At 42.4% G+C, this 18,477-nt stretch overlaps 1 protein-coding gene across 1 annotated transcript in view; it reads right to left on the bottom strand.

Moving 5' to 3' along the window:
- WNK2 (WNK lysine deficient protein kinase 2) overlaps positions 1-18,477 on the bottom strand; it is a 312,190-nt gene that overhangs the window by 71,256 nt on the left and 222,457 nt on the right. The window contains exons 12-15 of the mRNA XM_077452096.1: positions 16,825-17,313; positions 8,050-8,099; positions 1,557-1,722; positions 1,358-1,474 (exon numbers count right to left, since the gene is read on the bottom strand). Of these exons, the coding sequence (XP_077308222.1) occupies positions 1,358-1,474; positions 1,557-1,722; positions 8,050-8,099; positions 16,825-17,313 (822 nt within the window). The remainder of the gene's footprint in view (positions 1-1,357; positions 1,475-1,556; positions 1,723-8,049; positions 8,100-16,824; positions 17,314-18,477) is intronic.

Below are 18,477 nucleotides of genomic sequence, written 5' to 3'. Positions count from 1 at the left end.
TATACAGAGCCCAGGTTTTAGCTAGGGATGTAACCAGACGGCACTGTATTTAGAAATCATGCTGCCTTATGCACATTTAAATGATGCACCCTTTTATATTTGCCCTATTCCTCACCATGTTATAGATTTAAAAATGTGAAACCTAAAGCTGAACCACTAAACAGGTGAAATACATATATGGGAACAGTTTTACCTGTCAAAAGATTTGTATTTTTGTCCATCCTGTTTTGAGATTTACATAGTTTTGTGACATTGCACAGCCCTGTCTGGCAGAGCAAGATACCCGATTTTTTTTAATTTTCTTGCTGCAGTTAGGTTACATTTTCAGCCAGTGAATGGATTGTATAAGGAGAAGCTGCAGACTGATGAGCTAGTCATTCTTTCCTCCCATCAACAAGTTCTTTAGTAGCAGATGAGCACTGGAGCCCAACTGACTGACTCTTTGTGCTGCTTCTTCCTCTCTCACTCTGAGCTCTGCTGTACAGGGACTTACACTAGACTTGGGCTTAGAAATGAATGTTTCTCAATAATTCATCATTGAATGTATTTATACCTACCTAAAGTTCAGCTTTAAAACCAAGAGTGGCATATCTACAGTAGAGCACGTTACATACAAAGCTCTCAATGAAAGAATGGTTATATGAAAATTGTTGTATAGTCCTGTTACTCTATGTAGCATGGTTCTACTATTAATTTACCAAAACGGCCATAGGATGTGCATGCAAAAAAGGCATGAGCAAAATTGTAAGTTATTTAATGCTGGCTCTGCATACTCTACTACCATGGACAGAGTCATATGACAGTCTTATAGTAAATACAGCCTGCTATTTGAGCATAACTAGCTACATGTGCTCCAAATCTTCGCAAAGTACATATGGGGAAAATAATTGATTTCCTTGACGCTAAAATTATGTGTGCTGAAAGCTTTGCACCAATGCTTCCACACCATCCAAACCATCTATACGTCTCTCTTTCTACATTGCCAGGCGGTGGGTCTTGTCAATCTTGGCACTCTATTCTAGAGGTGACTACAATGTGCTATATGCCTGACAAAAATTGTTTACAGTTTTAAAATAATACATTTCTGTATATGAAACAGCTTTTTGCTTATATCCTGTGCTGTGTATAACAGCTGGGATCTGAGAACTGCTGGGAGGAGCACAGATGATCTTCTTTCCTTCATTTTTAACTAAATTTGCTAATGGGTTGCAAAGCACATATCACGTAAAGGCCCCAATTGTTCCTAACCTTCCACAGTCTTCCATATCCTCCGGAAGCAACTAAATTAAAATTTCACAAATAATGCAAAGCACTACATGAATATTAACTTGACAACCCCCCATCTCACTTGCCTTACCATATATGTAGCAATCTCCTCGGGTGCATCGCCATCCAAGTCAAATTTGAAAGTGACCATTTTGTGGTTGTGTGTTTCCAGCTGGCATTCTACCATCTTGTCCCCAGTGTTGCACACCTGCAGGAAATGGTCATGTTACATAACAATGTAATGCCATTTGTATACACGTGTTAATCCCCAAAAATGGGCTTGGGCTTACGTTAAGAATTGTTAGTTTAGGCTTATTGGTCTTTTCTTGGCGGGAGCGAGTCCGCGATGACCTCCTATGATGTTTCTTGGTTGGTTTACCATCAGGTTTACCGCCAGGTATACCCTCGTATCCATCACTCATTTCTCTACCAGAGGCAGCATCAGAACCTATGTAACTAAGTAACAGTACAAATAAGAGTGAACAATATAGGCACAATTCAGAATGCTTTAACACAAGAATAAGGTTTTATATAAATAGATTTTACAAATAAAGTCATTAAGTTTATTGATACAGGCTCCGTGTCTTTTTCCACAACTTACACAGAGTACAGATACTTTGAAAATGTGAACATCCCAGGGTATGTGTTGTGAAAATACTCTCTCAGAAATGGAAAGACTGATTATTAATTGATTTATGGTGGTGAATGAAGGTGACAACAGCTACTGTGCTCATGAATCCTAGGGTGTAATTGTGCTTCAAAGAGAAAAAACTGAAAGAAAAAGGGAAGGGGAAGCAGAGAGATGGTCCATGACCCATTGGGCTAGCCTAGTTTATCCAGCCAAGTATTAAAGGTCCTACTCACAAATAAAGGTTGCGCCACCTCCCTTCTGTGGCAACAACCAGCACAGCTTATTGTTGGGTTCATTATCTAGCAATGGGTGAAAAGTGTGAAGTTGTGCTTCCCAGATTTACAGGAATCATAAGGCTGGGTTCACACATGTCCAGCTGCGGTTTAGAATCCGGAGTGTTTCTGTTCACCAGTTCAGGTGCAAATCTTTGCATGAATTTGCACCTAAACTCAGACTCTAAAAACGCACAGGACCCTTTTCAAAACCACACCGGACATGTGTGAACCCAACCTTACGATTCCTGTAAATCTGGGAAGCACAATTTCACAATCATATGTTATGCAAACCCAGCCTAAAGATCAAGAAGTATGCTTGTTCGTTTCTCAATATTTATTTTGGGTCGCAAGCAGTATTTGAGGCTTTGATAGCGGCATAAAGTCACTGAGGTTGATTTACTAAAACTGGAGAGTGCAAAATCTGATGCTGCTATGAATGGTAGCCAATCAGCTTCTAACTTCATTTTATTCAAATAAGCTTTGACAAAAACCTGGAAACTGATTGGTTTCTGTGCAGAGCCGCACCAGATTTTGCACGCTCCACTTTTAGTAAATGAACCCCACTATGTAACAAAGCTACCCAAGAGTCTTAATAAATGAATGGTAAACCGGGATTTCATGAGCGCAAAATTTTTTGTTCAGAAGGTCGCAGCCATGTCCACTATATCTGCAGGACATCTACTGTTGTGCAACCTCTGAACCGCTTGTTTAGGTGATCGAGACTTCTATAGGAAAGCCTGGCAGAGACCATGTAAGATGTCCTCAGTATTTATAATATTCAAAAAAAATTCTGGGGTGTTTAAACCTGGGAGGGACAGGGGATATGAAAGTTTAGTAGTAATGAAAACCTACGTTGGACTTACCCGTAACTGTATTTGTACAAACCTTCCAGGACGGCACACCTGAGAGATGAGGGCTCCTCCCTACAGGAAACACAATCAATTGACAGCTTGTTATAAGTCCCCACCCTTCCCCTTGATACCCAATTTTTAATGAAGTAATCCTGAACCGCTTCACAAGGAGAATTACTCAACATAGGTACCTAGTGTTCAGCTCATTTGTCCCTACACATAGTGTGGGAAGCATGTCTGCCGTCCTGGAAGGTTCATAGAAATACCGTTACTGGCAAGTCTAACGTAGGTTTTCTCCTATCACCTTCCAGGATGGCATACCTGAGAGGATAATCAAGTAAACACGGGCCTACCTTCAGGGTGGGACCACAGCTTGTAGGATCTTCCAGCCGAAGGCCAAGTCTTGCTGCGACAATACTTCCACACGGTAGTGGTTCAGGAACGTATCCTGACTGAATCCAGTGGCCGAGCTGCAGTATTTGTTCCCAGAAGGTCCCTGCTTTTTCAGCCCAGGAAGTTACTAGTGACCTGGTTAAATGGACCTTAACCTTTGCTGGTGCTGGAACTCTAGAACTCTCATAAGCCAGGGAGATAGCCTCAGTCTCCCGGTGGGTCAACGGAGCTTTAGAAGCCTGAAGTCCCTTCCTTGACCCAGCGTACAAAACTAGTAGGCGATTGGATCTCCTAAACTCTTTTGTTCTCTGTAAATAGGCAAGGAGACGCCTTCTTTACATCCAGATGACAATGGGGTGAATATCTGGCTGTATCAATAAGAAGGGTTCTTTCATGGACAGCCCTTGCAGGTCCCCAACCCTCCTGGCCATGGTAATTGCTAACAGAAATTATATTTTTAAGGTTAGAAACTTAAAGGGGACCTCCTCTATAGGTTCAAATTGGTGTTTAGATAATGCCACCCTTGTCAAGTCTCATGGTGGGAAACAGCCTCGAGAGCAGGAAATTCTTTCCCTTGCCACCAAAAAAACAGTTAATGAGGTCTTCCTTTGCCAGTCTTGTATCAAGATAGACCGAGAGGGCCACTATCTGAACCTGAAGGGTGCTGACCGCTAGGCCCTTGTCTTTGTCCTGGAGAAACTCCAGGATAACCGAAACAGTGGTGGAGGTCATCTGTTTTTCTTTTCTCCAGGAACAGAAAGTCTTCCAAATTTTTGAGCAAATCTTTTTAGTCACAGTTTTTTCTGCTCAGGAGGGCACTTATCACTCTTTCTGAGCAGCCTTTACGTTTTAGGATATGGTGATCACCAGGACGTCAGCTGGAAAAATTCTGGCATTGGGTGTAGTACTGGCCCTTGCCTGAGAAGATCCGGCCTCTTCGGGAGCTTCCATGGATCTTAAGCTTGTGAACCAAGCTCTCCTTGGCCACCAGGGTGCCATTAGGAGCTGGCCTGGGGACTTGCTGAGCTTCTGAAGGACTCGCGGAATCAGTGTTAGAGGTGGAAAGACATTTTTAGATTGTAAGCTCTAAAGAGCAGGGCCCTCTGATTTCTCTTGTACCAAATTGTAATGTAACTGTAATGTCTGCCCTCATGTTGTAAAGAGCTGCGTAAACTGTTGGCGCTATATAAAACCTGTATAATAATGATAATAATAATAATAATAATAATAATATGCCAACCTGCACTGCCAGGTCTGAGTTAGGGCATCTAAGCCTTCTGACTCCCTCTCTTGGGAAACCGAGAAATATCTCTTTACCTTCCTGTTTTGTCGGTTTGAGAAAAGATCTATTTCCGGATTTCCGAAGCGCTGCACCAGGGTTTGAAATACCTTGGGGTTCAGTTCCCATTCCCCCCTGCCTTAACGGCTGACGGCTAAGGAAGTCCACCGCAGTGTTGCGCGTCTCCTTTATGTGGACAGCTGATATGGAGAGAACATCCCTCGGCACAGTCCAGGATCTCCTCGGATAATTCTAGAAGGTCTGGACCTGGTGCCTTACTGGTGACTCAAGTAGGCTAAGACAGTGGCAGTGCCGGAGCTTACATGAACCTCCTTGCACATAATGCTTTCTTGAAAGGCTTTCAGGGGCTTCCCCACTGTTTTGAGCTCCCTGTAGTTGGATGACATCTAACCTAGCGAGTTGTTCCATTGACCTTGGGCTTTCCCCTTTCCTAGGCGGCCCCCCCCACCCCCAGGAACTGGCATCGGTAGTAACCCATGGTCTGCCTCACCTTAGGTTTTTGGGTACTGTCTACCACCCTAGGGTGGACAGCACCTGAGGGGTGAGTAATAGCTCCTGATCCAGTGACTCCCTCTTTTTTGTCCCAGGACGACAGAAAGAAGACGTGAAGGACTCTTGAGTGAAGTTACGCCCAGACTATGGCCAATATACTTGCCGACATCAGACCTAGGGTTCTTACCACCTCCCTTTTGGAGCATGACAGGGTTTTTATCAAGTCCCCCACTGATTAAGCTAGTTTTGCCACTGTCCTTTGGCAAGAGCAGCTTCTGTAGTCTGGTGTCCACTATGTAGCCTAGGAAGGTCTTGACCTGTTCTGGTTCCAGGGAGGATTTTTCCATGCTGATTATTCAACCCAGGTTTTCCAGAACCGAAATTACCTTGTTGGTATCTGATCTAACCTGGGTGACTGATGGTCCGGAGACCAGTAGGTCGTCCAGGTACGGAATCAGATACAGTACCCACATTTTTTTGAGGAGCTATGCCCTGTTGCGGCAGGAGGCTGTTTATCTGGGGCACCCTGGGTTCTGCTGGGGGATTTTGAAAAAAAGGAGATGGAGCATACATGTAATTTTACTGGGGAGGGGGAAAGGGTAAGGCGATTGGTGAAGCCCAGCCTGTTCTGGCTGGCCCAGGAATTCTCAAACCCCTAGAAGCCAGGACCTCTCACCCCCTTCCAAGGGGGGTTTCTACTCACCGGGCCCCGACCTGGATCTGCCTGCAGTTGTAGTCGCCTTCCCTTTCCCTCCTGTTCCATGAGGAAGTTGGCTGGGTCCTGGGCTGCTGGTATGGCTTGTGGGGCTAGTACAGTGAGCCGACCGATGTCCGCCACCTTGCTCTGTCTCACCACGCTGCTCTCCGCGCTGTTCTTCTGCCATTTTTTAGCACTTCAGGGTCGAGTTGTTCCTCCAACGCCGCCCAATTCCTGTGATACGGCCATGTACCAGAGTGAGGCTTGGAGCGCAGCACTTCCTGCAAGATGATTCCCAGAAATGGAGAGCGGCATTTCATGCACATTCAGCGATGGCGCATACTCCCTGCAGCCAGAGCACTGGTGCAGCCTTGAGGGTGACCTTAGAGAAGAACAAGCCTTTAGGTTAGTTCAGCCCTTCTCGGCCTCCCTAGAACCTGTCTCAACAGGGGACCATCCAATCATTTGGACTTTAAACAAAGCAAACATGATGCTGTGTTTGGGAGAAACAATCAATACTGGGGATCAAGGGGAAGGGTGGGGACTTATAACAAGCTGTCGATTGAATTTCCTGTAAGGAGGAGCCCTCATCTCTCAGATGTGCCATCCTGGAAGGCAATAGGAGAAAGGTGCATTGACAATGTCTGGATATTTTAACAGACTCCCATATTTGAAATACTATGTACAATAAGAGGGTTCAAGTTTTTTTTGGGGGGGGGGGGGGGGGGTCTCAAGGGATATGAGAGCCAAGGTATGGATTAAGCGAGGCATTTTTAGATGCATGCAAGGTTACCAATAGTAGAAGAGGGGCAGCATAATATTTAAATGCAGGCATTGTATGTATTTGACTTTGTTTCAGCATCTTGCAGTCCACTCTACAACAGAGTTCTGGGAGGAAGGAGAAGCAGCACATGGAGCCAATCACTTGTGATCCATTGCAAGAACAGGTCGACAAAAAACAGAGTAACAGACGAGATCATCAGCGTATTGCTTCTCATTTTACTGTCCAGTCACAGGGATAGGGTGGAGACCTGTAAGTAAATGTGCAGCATAGAAAGATCGTCCCCTACCTTTCAAGATAGGACCATGCTGTGGGACAGATTGCCTTAAATCACAGAAATGGATGGAAAAAATACAAACCCTTTGACAACTAAAAAAAGCTCTCGTGTGCATTTAGCTACTTGCTGTTCAGATTTAAAATTGTTACTAAAGTCGACTTTTTTTTCATAATTACAATATGACTTGTGTCTCGAATGTATACACTATTTTTTCTTTATTTGCTTTTTTTCCCCCCACGAAAATGGAGTTACCTTTAAAAAAAAAAAAATTATTTTTCACACAAGGTAGCTGTAGATTCCTTGAAAATACAAGTGACATTGAACTTTTATCATTGCTCATAATTCTGCAGGTGGATGTACCCATTGTACAACAGTTTGGTTAATCCTCCTTGCGAGCAGACGTGATCTTCTCCTATACGATTATAAAGCAGGGGGAAATGTACAGTATCCCAAATATATCGCTGCAGTGTCAGTTAAAATTTACAGTGGGTAATGGCAATCAGATGACTTACTCAAGCGCATGAAGATATCTCCCTAAGAACAAGGGGCAGGGAGCCATCTATTATGCCCTGTACACACGATCCAAAAATTGAATGACAGATCATCTGACTTTTTTCGCTTACTAGTTGCAAGTAGAAATTTAATAGGTTATGAAGTCATGAAAATTCTCGTACAACAGAAAAAAAAAAAAATCAGAAGTAATGTCATGTGTTGTAGTATTTGTACTGTATTTTCGGATGACAACTGTACTGACTAAATGAAAATCGTACAATCTGGTATCGTACGAGGAAGCTCTGTGTACCAACGGTCCGACTATCATACGATCGTGTCGAAAGCGGTATTTTTCGTCCGATTTTCGGATCGTGTGTACGTGCCATTAGTCTAAGGCCACTAAAAATCATTACACTGCTCACCCAACAAAACAAAAAGCCAGAAAGTTGAGAATTCAGAATTAGTAGTACTGCAGTTATAAAACAAAATGTTCATGTAAGACGTCATACTTCTAGAAATTTCTACTTTAATCTCACTGATAAACAATGCAGCTAGTGCCTACAATAACATTGCTGATGGACAGAAATAACTCACTTATCAAAGCTTTGATTTGAGCTTGGCAGATTTTCTTGATTGTGCTGTTCCTAAAACATGAAATGATAAAAAATTAGTATTAAAAAAATACTTCTTACATCAGCAGAGACATTACAAATATTTAAACTTTGAGGCCAGCCTAAGTAAAAGTAATGTAAAAATCTACCTCATGAGCAGATTCTGCAAATGACTGTGTCGCTTGGCACTGAGTGACGTTATGCGACTCAAGAAGCTGGGAAATGCCAGTACTTGGATAGGACATATTCTGATTCTCAGCCAAGACAGCCTCAGTATGTGGCATGGCAAGTGGTAGAGAAGGTTGGGCAAGGTAATCTTGTCCTTGCAATGGTTGGGAAATTTCTGAGGGAAAGTGCACTGGTGGTGACATCATCATTGCAACTGGCAACACTCCTACGGGGGTAGTTAAGTCCACTTTATACTGGGAAAGGCCCATGACCTGTACAACATGATTGATGAAAAGTGGTTATTTCAACAATCCAGTTCAATCCCATAAATATATATGAGAAAAATACACATAGCCAACTGTTTGTGAACACCCCATCTTCACAACTGGAACTTGTTGGGCATCCCATTCTACAACAATGGGAATTATTTGAGATTTCCTTCCCCCTCTCTTGCAAATTTAACAGCCTCCACTCTTTTGAAAAGGCTTTCCACAACATTGGAGTGTTGGGGCAAATTTTCTCCCATGCAACCAATAAAGCATTTGTAAAATCTGTTTCTGATGTTGGATGAGTTGTTCCAGTTGATTAAAAAAAAAAAAAAAAAAAAGGGTCAGAGCACAAGCCAATCAAGTGCCTCTACACAAAAACGTATCTTATATCTTTTTGGGACTGTTTTGTGCACAGGGGCACAGTTAGGATAGAACAGAAAATGGGCCTTCCTCAAACTTTTGGCTCAGAGTTAGAAAAGCACAATGGTCTACAATGTCTTTGTATGTTGAACTCAATTTGGAAAGGGGTCTGCATACTTTTGACTATAAAGTGTATACTAAAATGGATTCACATTAAAAATATTCTCAAAAGGAAGACCAGCCGACAAGGAAGAGTTAGAAAAAGCATTCACCCACAAGTTCCTTCAATCATGTGTTTTGTGTCCCCTCAAAACCTCTTTGTACCCAACATCTGTGTTCTTGAATTTAAAATTTTATGGGGTTAAGTTACTAAAACTGGAGAGTGCAAAACCTGGTGCAGCTGTGCATGGTAGCCAGCTTCTCACTTCAGCTTGTTCAATTTTGCTTTGACAAAAAAAAAAATGGAAGCAGATTGTATGCAGGGCTGCACCCTATTCTGCACTCTCCAGTTCTGGTAAATCAACCCCTATATTCAAGCAGGGCTGTTTATTTCTGTTGCCGTGGAACAACATTTGACCTACCCATGGTGACATTCTTATTTGCATGGTTTCTAAGAACAAGCAGCTGAAACACAACCAATTGTACAGGTTAAATAACCCATCCAGAAAGCTACCATATTCTTGGGTAAAAAGCTTCTCTGGCAGAGTTTATTTGCATTAACTATCTCTTTATTCCTCTCCTGTGCCCACACTATAAAAAATAAACAACATTCAAGCAAGACTTGTGACATGGGTCCACTGGCAATCTTGAGCACCAGAGGGCAGTCAGGACAAGCCTGCATTGTTCCACCATCATCCACACAAACTTTTGTCTTTACATCTTGTTCAACCAAAACTATCTACCAAACAACTCTGTAGAGTAAGGGCCAATTTGTAGATTCTCATGCTACACAGTTTTGTTAAATTCTGTCAACCAGACAGATGAAGTAATATTTGACTGTGTGTGCCCCTTATTAGCAGATTATACAAACTACAGAAAGGAGCTTTTATCATATCCCAGGTAAAAAAAAAAAAAAAATTATATTATAATCATATCTCAGAGCACATTATTAAACAGATTAAAATACGTAAAATACCAAATGTTGATGTAAAAATGGAAATAAAGAGTAGGGTAGGAAAAAAAAGATTGCATGCTCTCAGAATCAAAGCATAGTCATCTTTTTTTTTTTAAATAAAAACTGAAAATGCTTTGACATGCGCCTTGTAATTAGGAATTACAAAATATTAAAGTAGTAGTACATTTCATTTCAACACTGTACAAAGCTAAACATAATTTGAAACAATTAAATGCCTTATTGGTGCAAACAAATAAAGCTCTATCATAACTTTTGTTAACAGTTCTGTCCCCTTTGGGACAAAGCACATCTAGAACTTTTTCTCATGTTGCCAAGTGCTTTCTAACACTACACTATCTTGCCTCGACCAATCCGACAACAGCTTTGTAGGAGACAGCTGACTCATATACAGCTTGTCGCAGCAGTGAACACTTTCCACAGACAAGTAACAGCAAGAGGAATGCAGAGCCTGGCATGTTCCCATTCCCTCTGAATTCTTCTTGTCACTGCTGGCTTGTGGAGTGCGCTTATAAGCTGCATATATGAATCTGCAGTCACCTTCAAAGCTGTTGTCAGTTTGGCCACAGCAGAAGGGAGGGGGGGCAGTTTGCACCATATAACTATGCTTAGAAAGAACTTGGCAACATGGGACAAAGTACTAAAACGGGAACGGAACAAAAAGGATATTGATCATTTTTAAATAGAATATATGTTTGCTAGAACGAGGTTCAAAAATTAGATATTGCAGGTTCCAAATTATTAAACAAAAACATTCACCTCTAACAAAAAACTTTGAACGTAGATCACTAGGCAGATTTGCCAGTAGTTGGATTGAATCCTTCCATGATTAGATTTTCTGAACTAATCCAAAATATTAGATGTTGGTATGCGGTAATTTATGCTGCACCTTCAGTATCCCAGTTAAAGCTCAGTATCTTTACAGTTTACTGAAGTTTAATATCCAAGATGAATCCTTTTGTACCCACAGAACATATCTATTTCATTATGTGCTCTATTTTCTTGAAATGAAGAAAACATCCCATAGCGCAATGATTTACTACCACTGTGCTAAGACAGCTCAGGGGAGCTTGTACAAAGGATGCAAGCTGGCATCTCTGTAATGATGGACAACACAATTTTTGATGGCAAGAACTTTCCTAGCAATTATAAAATTATTAGTATAAAAAGACTTTGAGAAGGTCTTACTTTTTGGTCAGTGGCATAAATGTTCATTGCTTACATCTTTCCCATCATTTAAATGTTAAAATGGACTGGGCTTTGGTTCCAAATTTATAGCTTGGGTGAAATATATGCTAAGCCTCTGGCACGATTGAGGGTTAATAATACTGTTACAGATACCTTTGAAATAGCTAAGGGCTAGGCTTTTTTTTCTGCCAGAACTTGGTGGAACTACGTTGCCGGCACCTCTGCCGGGGAGCATGACTTTTTTTTTTTTTTTGACACAGTTTGTTTATGCTGCTGCCAGCCAGCGGAGTGAGCCAACACAGCTCCTATAGTTCCGGCTGCAGCCTTAAGGCTGCTTTCACACTGGGGCGGTATTCAGGCGTTACAGCGCTAAAAATAGCGCCTGTGTAACGCCTGAAAAAACCGGCCCCTTTAACTCCAGTGTGAAAGCCGGAGGGCTTTCACACTGGAGCGATGCGCTGGCAGGACGGTGAAAAAAGTCCTGCTAGCCGCATCTTTGCAGCGGGGAAGGAGCGGTGTATTCACCGCTCCTATACCGCTCCTACCCATTGAAATCAATGGGACACTGCGGCAATACCGCCGGCAAAGCGCCGCTGCAGCGGCGCTTTGCGGGCGGGTTTAACCCCTTTTCGGCCGCTAGCGGGGGTTAAAACCACCCCGCTAGCGCCCGCACACCGCCGCTAAAACGACGGTAAAGCGCCGCTAAAAACACCGCCAGTGTGAAAGCAGCCTAAGAGAGGGGAGGGCAGAGATATATCCGGTGCACTCCCCCTCTCCCTGTAGCAGAGCGGATGTTCCTTTTGTGAGGAAGAGTTGCCGTGTGGTGTGGTGTCCTGTCCTGAGACTCCTCTCTGCCAGACCAAGACTTTCGGTAATTGTTTAACTGTCATTGTTGTCTTGCTTTTTAGATGTGTCTATTAATGCTGCCGCCAGGATGTGGGCTGTCGCTTGCTGTGTGGGTATACACGTGGGCAGTCGCTTGCTGTGTGGGTATACACGTGGGCTGTCTCTTGCTGTGTGGGTATACACGTGGGCTGTCTCTTGCTGTGTGGGTATACACGTGGGCTGTCTCTTGCTGTGTGGGTATACACGTGGGCTGTCTCTTGCTGTGTGGGTATACACGTGGGCTGTCTCTTGCTGTGTGGGTATACACGTGGGCTGTCTCTTGCTGTGTGGGTATACACGTGGGCTGTCTCTTGCTGTGTGGGTATACACGTGGGCTGTCTCTTGCTGTGTGGGTATACACGTGGGCTGTCTCTTGCTGTGTGGGTATACACGTGGGCTGTCTCTTGCTGTGTGGGTATACACGTGGGCTGTCTCTTGCTGTGTGGGTATACACGTGGGCTGTCTCTTGCTGTGTGGGTATACACGTGGGCTGTCTCTTGCTGTGTGGGTATACACGTGGGCTGTCTCTTGCTGTGTGGGTATACATATATAATAAATACATTTAGTAATGGAGGTGATCTGTGATTTTTATCGTGACTGCGACAATGCGGCAGACAGATTGGACACTTTTGGCACCATTTTGGGGCCATCGGCATTTATACAGCGATCGGTGCTATAAAAATGCACGGATTACTGTGTAAATGTCACTGGCAGGGAAGGGGTTAAAAACTAGGGGGCATTCAAAGGGTTAAGCTTGTTCCCGCTGTGTGTTCTAACTGTAGGAGGGGGTGGGCTCACTAGAGCATGACAGATCACTGCTTCTGATCACTGGGAGCAGTAGATCCCTGTCATGTTGCTAGGCAGAACAGAGAAATGCCTTGTTTACACAGGCATCTCTCCATTTTTCCTCTCCTTGCCATGATCGCCAGAGTCCGCTGGAGCCGTGGGCACGTTCCCATGGCAGGGGTGCACGCGCCCGATAGCCGCCGATGACGAAGTGACGTACGGGTACGTCATTTTGCGCACCCGTGCCACTTTGTCGACATATATAGACGTGAGCCTGTCGGCAAGTGGTTAAAAAATAAACAAATAATGAAACGGATAAACTGCTTATAATTTATAGGGCATCAGATATGACCAGTCTGACATTCTTTTGCCTTTTATATGTAAAAAATATAAAGTGATAGGTTATTAAAGCAACTGACTTGCACAAACCTTGGCAATTCAAATGGAGCACACAATGAATAAAAAGCATAAGTTAATTATCGAATGCATTAATTACCAACAGAAAAGATCAAGCTTTGCTCATAACTTTAGCTGCAGATCTGTAGATCTACTGATCACCTTGACAAATAAAAATCTGATGCTTTTAGCGTAAACAGCCATTCTTCTTGTGTGAACATTTCACAAACTAACGCCACTGGAACAATGTTTGCACATACTGTCCTCTAATACAATGTGAAAATACATATTGTTGTATATTGGGCAAATGTAAACAATTCATTGTCCATATATACATTTTTAGCTGCTCCCATTGTTTTAGAGGGGTCCTGGTCAAACAATGCACCCACTACATCAATAAAAGTCGACAATAGTTTGATCTAAAAGCATTTGTGATACTACAGTGCTAAATTGCTTGATTTCCATCAACACAGTTTAAATGGGGGAAGCCTTCCTGCTGTGCTATTGTGTTCTGACAAAGGGGGCGGGGGGGGGGGGGGGGGGAGACAGACAAGATCACAACACAATGATTAGCGATGTCTAATTGCTCGGGAAAAAATCCGATAGGTTGGTTGTACACAAGCCAATAGATGGATCGACTTTGTGTGCAACCAGGATGCCCATAAATGAATTTAAATTCAATCCATGTATGACTGGCTTTAGACAATGCGTCTCTCATAGAAATTGATGTAGAGAGGAAGAGGTAGGAATGGCTACCTAACTTTTCTAAATAAAAGGCCAGCAACATAAACTAAAAGGGGAACTTCATTACCACAAGAAGAACAAAAGGAAAGTCTGTGCCACTTAAGACCAAGGAAGGATTTTCATCTGGGGATGATACTAAATCTACATTACTCAAATCTCTTGAGTAAAGCCTGGAACCTTGTGTTGTGGAAATCGTGAATAATAACTTAAGCCACGCAACTTTTTAGTGTACCCCATTGCATAAAGACCATTGAAAATACTAATTTCTAAAAAGGCTAGGTAGCATGTGCATGTGGGTTGTATGCAAATCTGTAACAATATGTAGGTCTTAGTGTTTTCCAAAAATTGTAAGAAGCTTGTATGTACAGCATTTTTGTTTAGTAAAAACATACTACAGAGCAGTGGCCATCAACCCTGTCCTCAGGGCCCACTAACAGGCCACGATTGGAATTTCGGCCAGCAAAAGACTGATGAGAGCTTTTCATCGGAAAATGCAACAGTGTATGCTCCATGGGAATTTAGCTGGCCGAATTCCCGCCAGCAAAAATTTGAGAGCATGTTCTCAATTTTCCCGATGGAAAAACTTTCTGAAATTCCGACCGTGCGTATGCAATTCTGACGTGCAAAAACTCACGCATGCTCAGATTCAACTACGAGATGAAAGCTATCGGCTACTAGGTATTAAACTTCCTTTTTCTAGTCCCTTTGTACTTGTACGTCACTGCGTTCTTGGCGGTTGGAATTTGGTGTGACCGTGTGTATGCAAGACAGCTTGAGCGGAATTCTGTCGGGAAAACCATCAGACCTTTTTCCGACCATAATCCCGATTGTGTGTATGCGGCATAACTACATTTTCATCTCTACTGACCGGTTTGCAATTTGTGTGTGAAACTTAACTCTGCAAAACCAAGTTCCTGAAAGCTATGGATGCCTATTGTTAACAGATGGCAGATAATTTGCAATCCCACAATCTGTACATTACATGTGTTAAAAGGACTTCAAAAGAAAGTTAAATCATGGGCATTGATTGATATGTGGGTTTTTAAGAGTATTTTTACTTCCTTGGACTTCTCCACTAAAGTAGCTCTAAACCGCAACTAGGTCAGCTAAGCACTGTAAATCATTAACAACTGCCCTTTTTCATAACACTTTTTCATCCTTTTTTGCAACTTGGATTTCCCCCAGCCTCTTTTAGCCACTTCCTGTCTACCTGCACTTGCTGCAACTTAAACTGTTCAGCATTGCTCTGGACAAATTTACTGATGTTGAGTCGACAAAGGTAGACCCTTGCCTGTGTAAGATTCACCCTCACAATGGATCCTTATGACCATTCACTGTGATACGCAATGTGATGTCAAATCCCGAATTGTTGAGTTGTCACCCACTCCCTGAACAGCGCTTTTGATTACAGCAGTTTCAGAGGGTCTAGCTAAGAACCAGGTTACTGCATATAGGATAACAGCAGTCAAACTCTCCTAATGTTCATCTCTAGGTAAAGGAAACTGCTCTGCACAGGTTATGTTTATTTAGGTCTCGAAAAAAAGGGAGGCATATTCATTACTGTATAAGCAGTCTAACTGAATTAAAGTAAAACGAACAGCGTTCAGTAGGCCTCCAATCTATCAACAAATAGAAAAAAAAAAAAAAAAAAAAATGTTGGCTGTGTAAACACTCTAAAGTCCAACTTCAGGAAACCTAAAAATCCTCCCTTGCAGTGGGGAAGCACCCTTGGCAGATAGTACTCTCACATGCTCTGGCGGTGGACTGTTCCCAACGTCCTCACATCCAATATAGGGCTATGCTCCCTGAATTAGTCTTGATGACTTCAGAGAAACATGGACCACCAGAAGATTGGGAACAGAAGGCTGTGGGGATCAGTCTAGTGATAAAGTTAATATGCTTTACCAAGTCTCCTAGACATAAACGAGCAGGTAACCCTTGCAGACTGGGTGCAGCCCCACTGCAAGGGAAGATTTTTAGGTTTCCTGGAGCTCAGTAATAACATAATTAATTTTTATTAATTGAATTTAGTTGTATTAAGGCATCCTAAATATTGCTTATAATTTTTGTTCTTATGCATGCTGACTTTAATTTTAGGCATTCTATATTTGTCCTAAATATTGCTTATAATTTTTGTTATTATGCATGCTGACTATAATTTTAGGCATTCTATATTTGTCCTAAATATTGCTTATAAAATTTTTGTTATTATGCATGCTGACTATAATTTTAGGCATTCTATATTTGTCCTAAATATTGCTTATAATTTTTGTTCTTATGCATGCCGATTCATTTTTGGTGTAAAATTTTCTGTGGACATGAACGGATACACTTAACAGTCTTACACGTTAACGTGCCAATACTGAGCTAAAATTCTGTAACTTTCACATGTTCATCGTCAATTTTATTTCTCCAGATTAAAATGCTTATCACCAACTTCTGTTAATAAACACAAGTAAAGTCAAACCGTGCAATTACTTGTGTACAACTGTTTACTAGAGCTGCTGCTACATAGAGATAAAAAAATGAATTTTCTTTTCCTCCTATTCTAGCATGAGATAAAATGAACTACTACTTTAAATTCTGGCAGCCTTGTCCACATGCCCATATAATGTATGCATGGTAACACATACGGCCAACATGTCTAAATGGCTAGATCATGCCTGCATGCTCTGCCGAAGGAGCACTGTATGTGTGTTGACAGTTTTTCCTCTGTTGAAATTAGATCTCTCGGACCTACCAATCGTGTCCTTGTCCAAACCCATGGTTAAGGTCTGGATTTTTGTTTTGTGACAAAAGTACAACTCAGAGTAATGTCGCAAAATATTACCTGGTTCCCAGCCCCAGATGTAGTCTGATCGGGAGGATGGGTAATGCTTGGATGATGTGACTGAGGAGGAAGAGGAAGATGGGATTGTTGTGACACGGGCGGAACACTTGGAGAGAGATGAACAGAAGGGACATCACTCTGAATGATCTGCTGAAAAGAGGCCTGGAACGGGTGTGACTGGGGAAGCTGTGGCATCGGTATTCCTGGCATGCCAGATGGTGCCACTGCTAATAAAGATACAGGTGCAACCTGGATATTTGGCACAAGATTAGTCTCATATTGTAGCACCAACTGTGGGTTGACTGTCTGCCCTGACGGGGGCCCTGCAGGGGTGACAGGAAGGTTGGGCATAACCACACCTGGAGGGAAATACTGACAGGGAGCAGGCAGGGGGGTGATACAGACAGCAGGTAAGTCAGAGAGATTGGCAGGGAGGCTCTCGAGTCCTGTAAGAGGAGTAACTGCTGGTATGAGAGGATACGGAGGAAGCTGAAAAACAATGCACAAAAAAACAAAAAAAAACAAAAAAAACAAAAAACATTATTGCTGTTAATACAACACTGTACAGTCTCAACAAACATAGTACTTTATTAATATCCAAGTCTGTGGCATCCTCTTGAAAATGCAAAAGCTTTAAACATTTTGGCACCAAATCTTAGCAAAAAAAAAAATTTCAAATTTTTATTTCTGGATGCTGGTGGGCTGAATTAACCACAGGTTCCTTATAACTTTTGGCGACACAAGCTGTAAGATCTTGCCACCAAAAGTCTGAGTACAAACCCACAGGATTACCACTAATTTCCTTTGGCACAGTCCATTCTCTAGTAATGTAAAATAGAGAGTCCAGCAAAGAGAATGAGACCTCCCATGTTAAGGTCATAATAGGTTGGTGGACATGGAAAGGAACATCCAAAAATGTTTAAAGCACGCCCCTATTGAGCTATGTAGCTGTAGGCACTTAGGAGGAATTCATCCTTAAAGTCCTCAGCAGAATCACTAAAATTCTCTCAGCTAGTCACTCACCCTGCTCCTCCTTTCAGAGCACGGATTTATATTTTAGAGATTAGGAGGCTGAAAGACCACCGAGTCACTGTTGGGAGGGGGTAGGGCAGGGTGAACTAAGCAGTGCTTCTACCATCGATAAATTGATCTACAATGCCTGCAGCTACAAATGTCAGTGAGGACTTGCTGAAACGTTCATATACTGTTTTACGTCCATGTTAATATGTGAATGTCTATAGCCCAGCCTCGGGTTTACATACCCCAATCTGTTAACGGTTACCCAAATCTCTAAGTTTTGGAGGGTCTGACCCAATATGATCAAAATACTATATACCACTGCATTTTCTGGCTATAGAAATCAAATACTAGATTTGCATTTTTCATTATTTGCGAGTACCTTATCCATAAAGTTAAAGGAATTAAGTGAAGACTGAAACCAAGTTACTCTAAAAACTACTACCTGCTTCCCCCGAAAATAAGACCTAGCGTGATTGTCGTTGATGGCTGCAATATAAGCCCTACCCCCCAAATAAGTCCTAGTCAAAGTCCTTGTAGGTCTTATTTTCGGGGAAACAGGGTGGGGCTTATTTGGGGGGTAGGGCTTATATTGCAGCCATCACAGACAGTCACGCTAGGTCTTATTTTCGGGGG

The sequence above is a fragment of the Lithobates pipiens genome, unplaced genomic scaffold, assembly GCF_037356315.1.
Source record: "Lithobates pipiens isolate NorthernLeopardFrog02 unplaced genomic scaffold, aLitPip1_a1.2 Scaffold_23, whole genome shotgun sequence".
Classification (NCBI taxonomy): domain Eukaryota; kingdom Metazoa; phylum Chordata; class Amphibia; order Anura; family Ranidae; genus Lithobates; species Lithobates pipiens.
The sequence above is the reverse complement of the archived record's forward strand: the minus strand, read 5'-3'. Positions and strand labels throughout refer to the sequence as shown.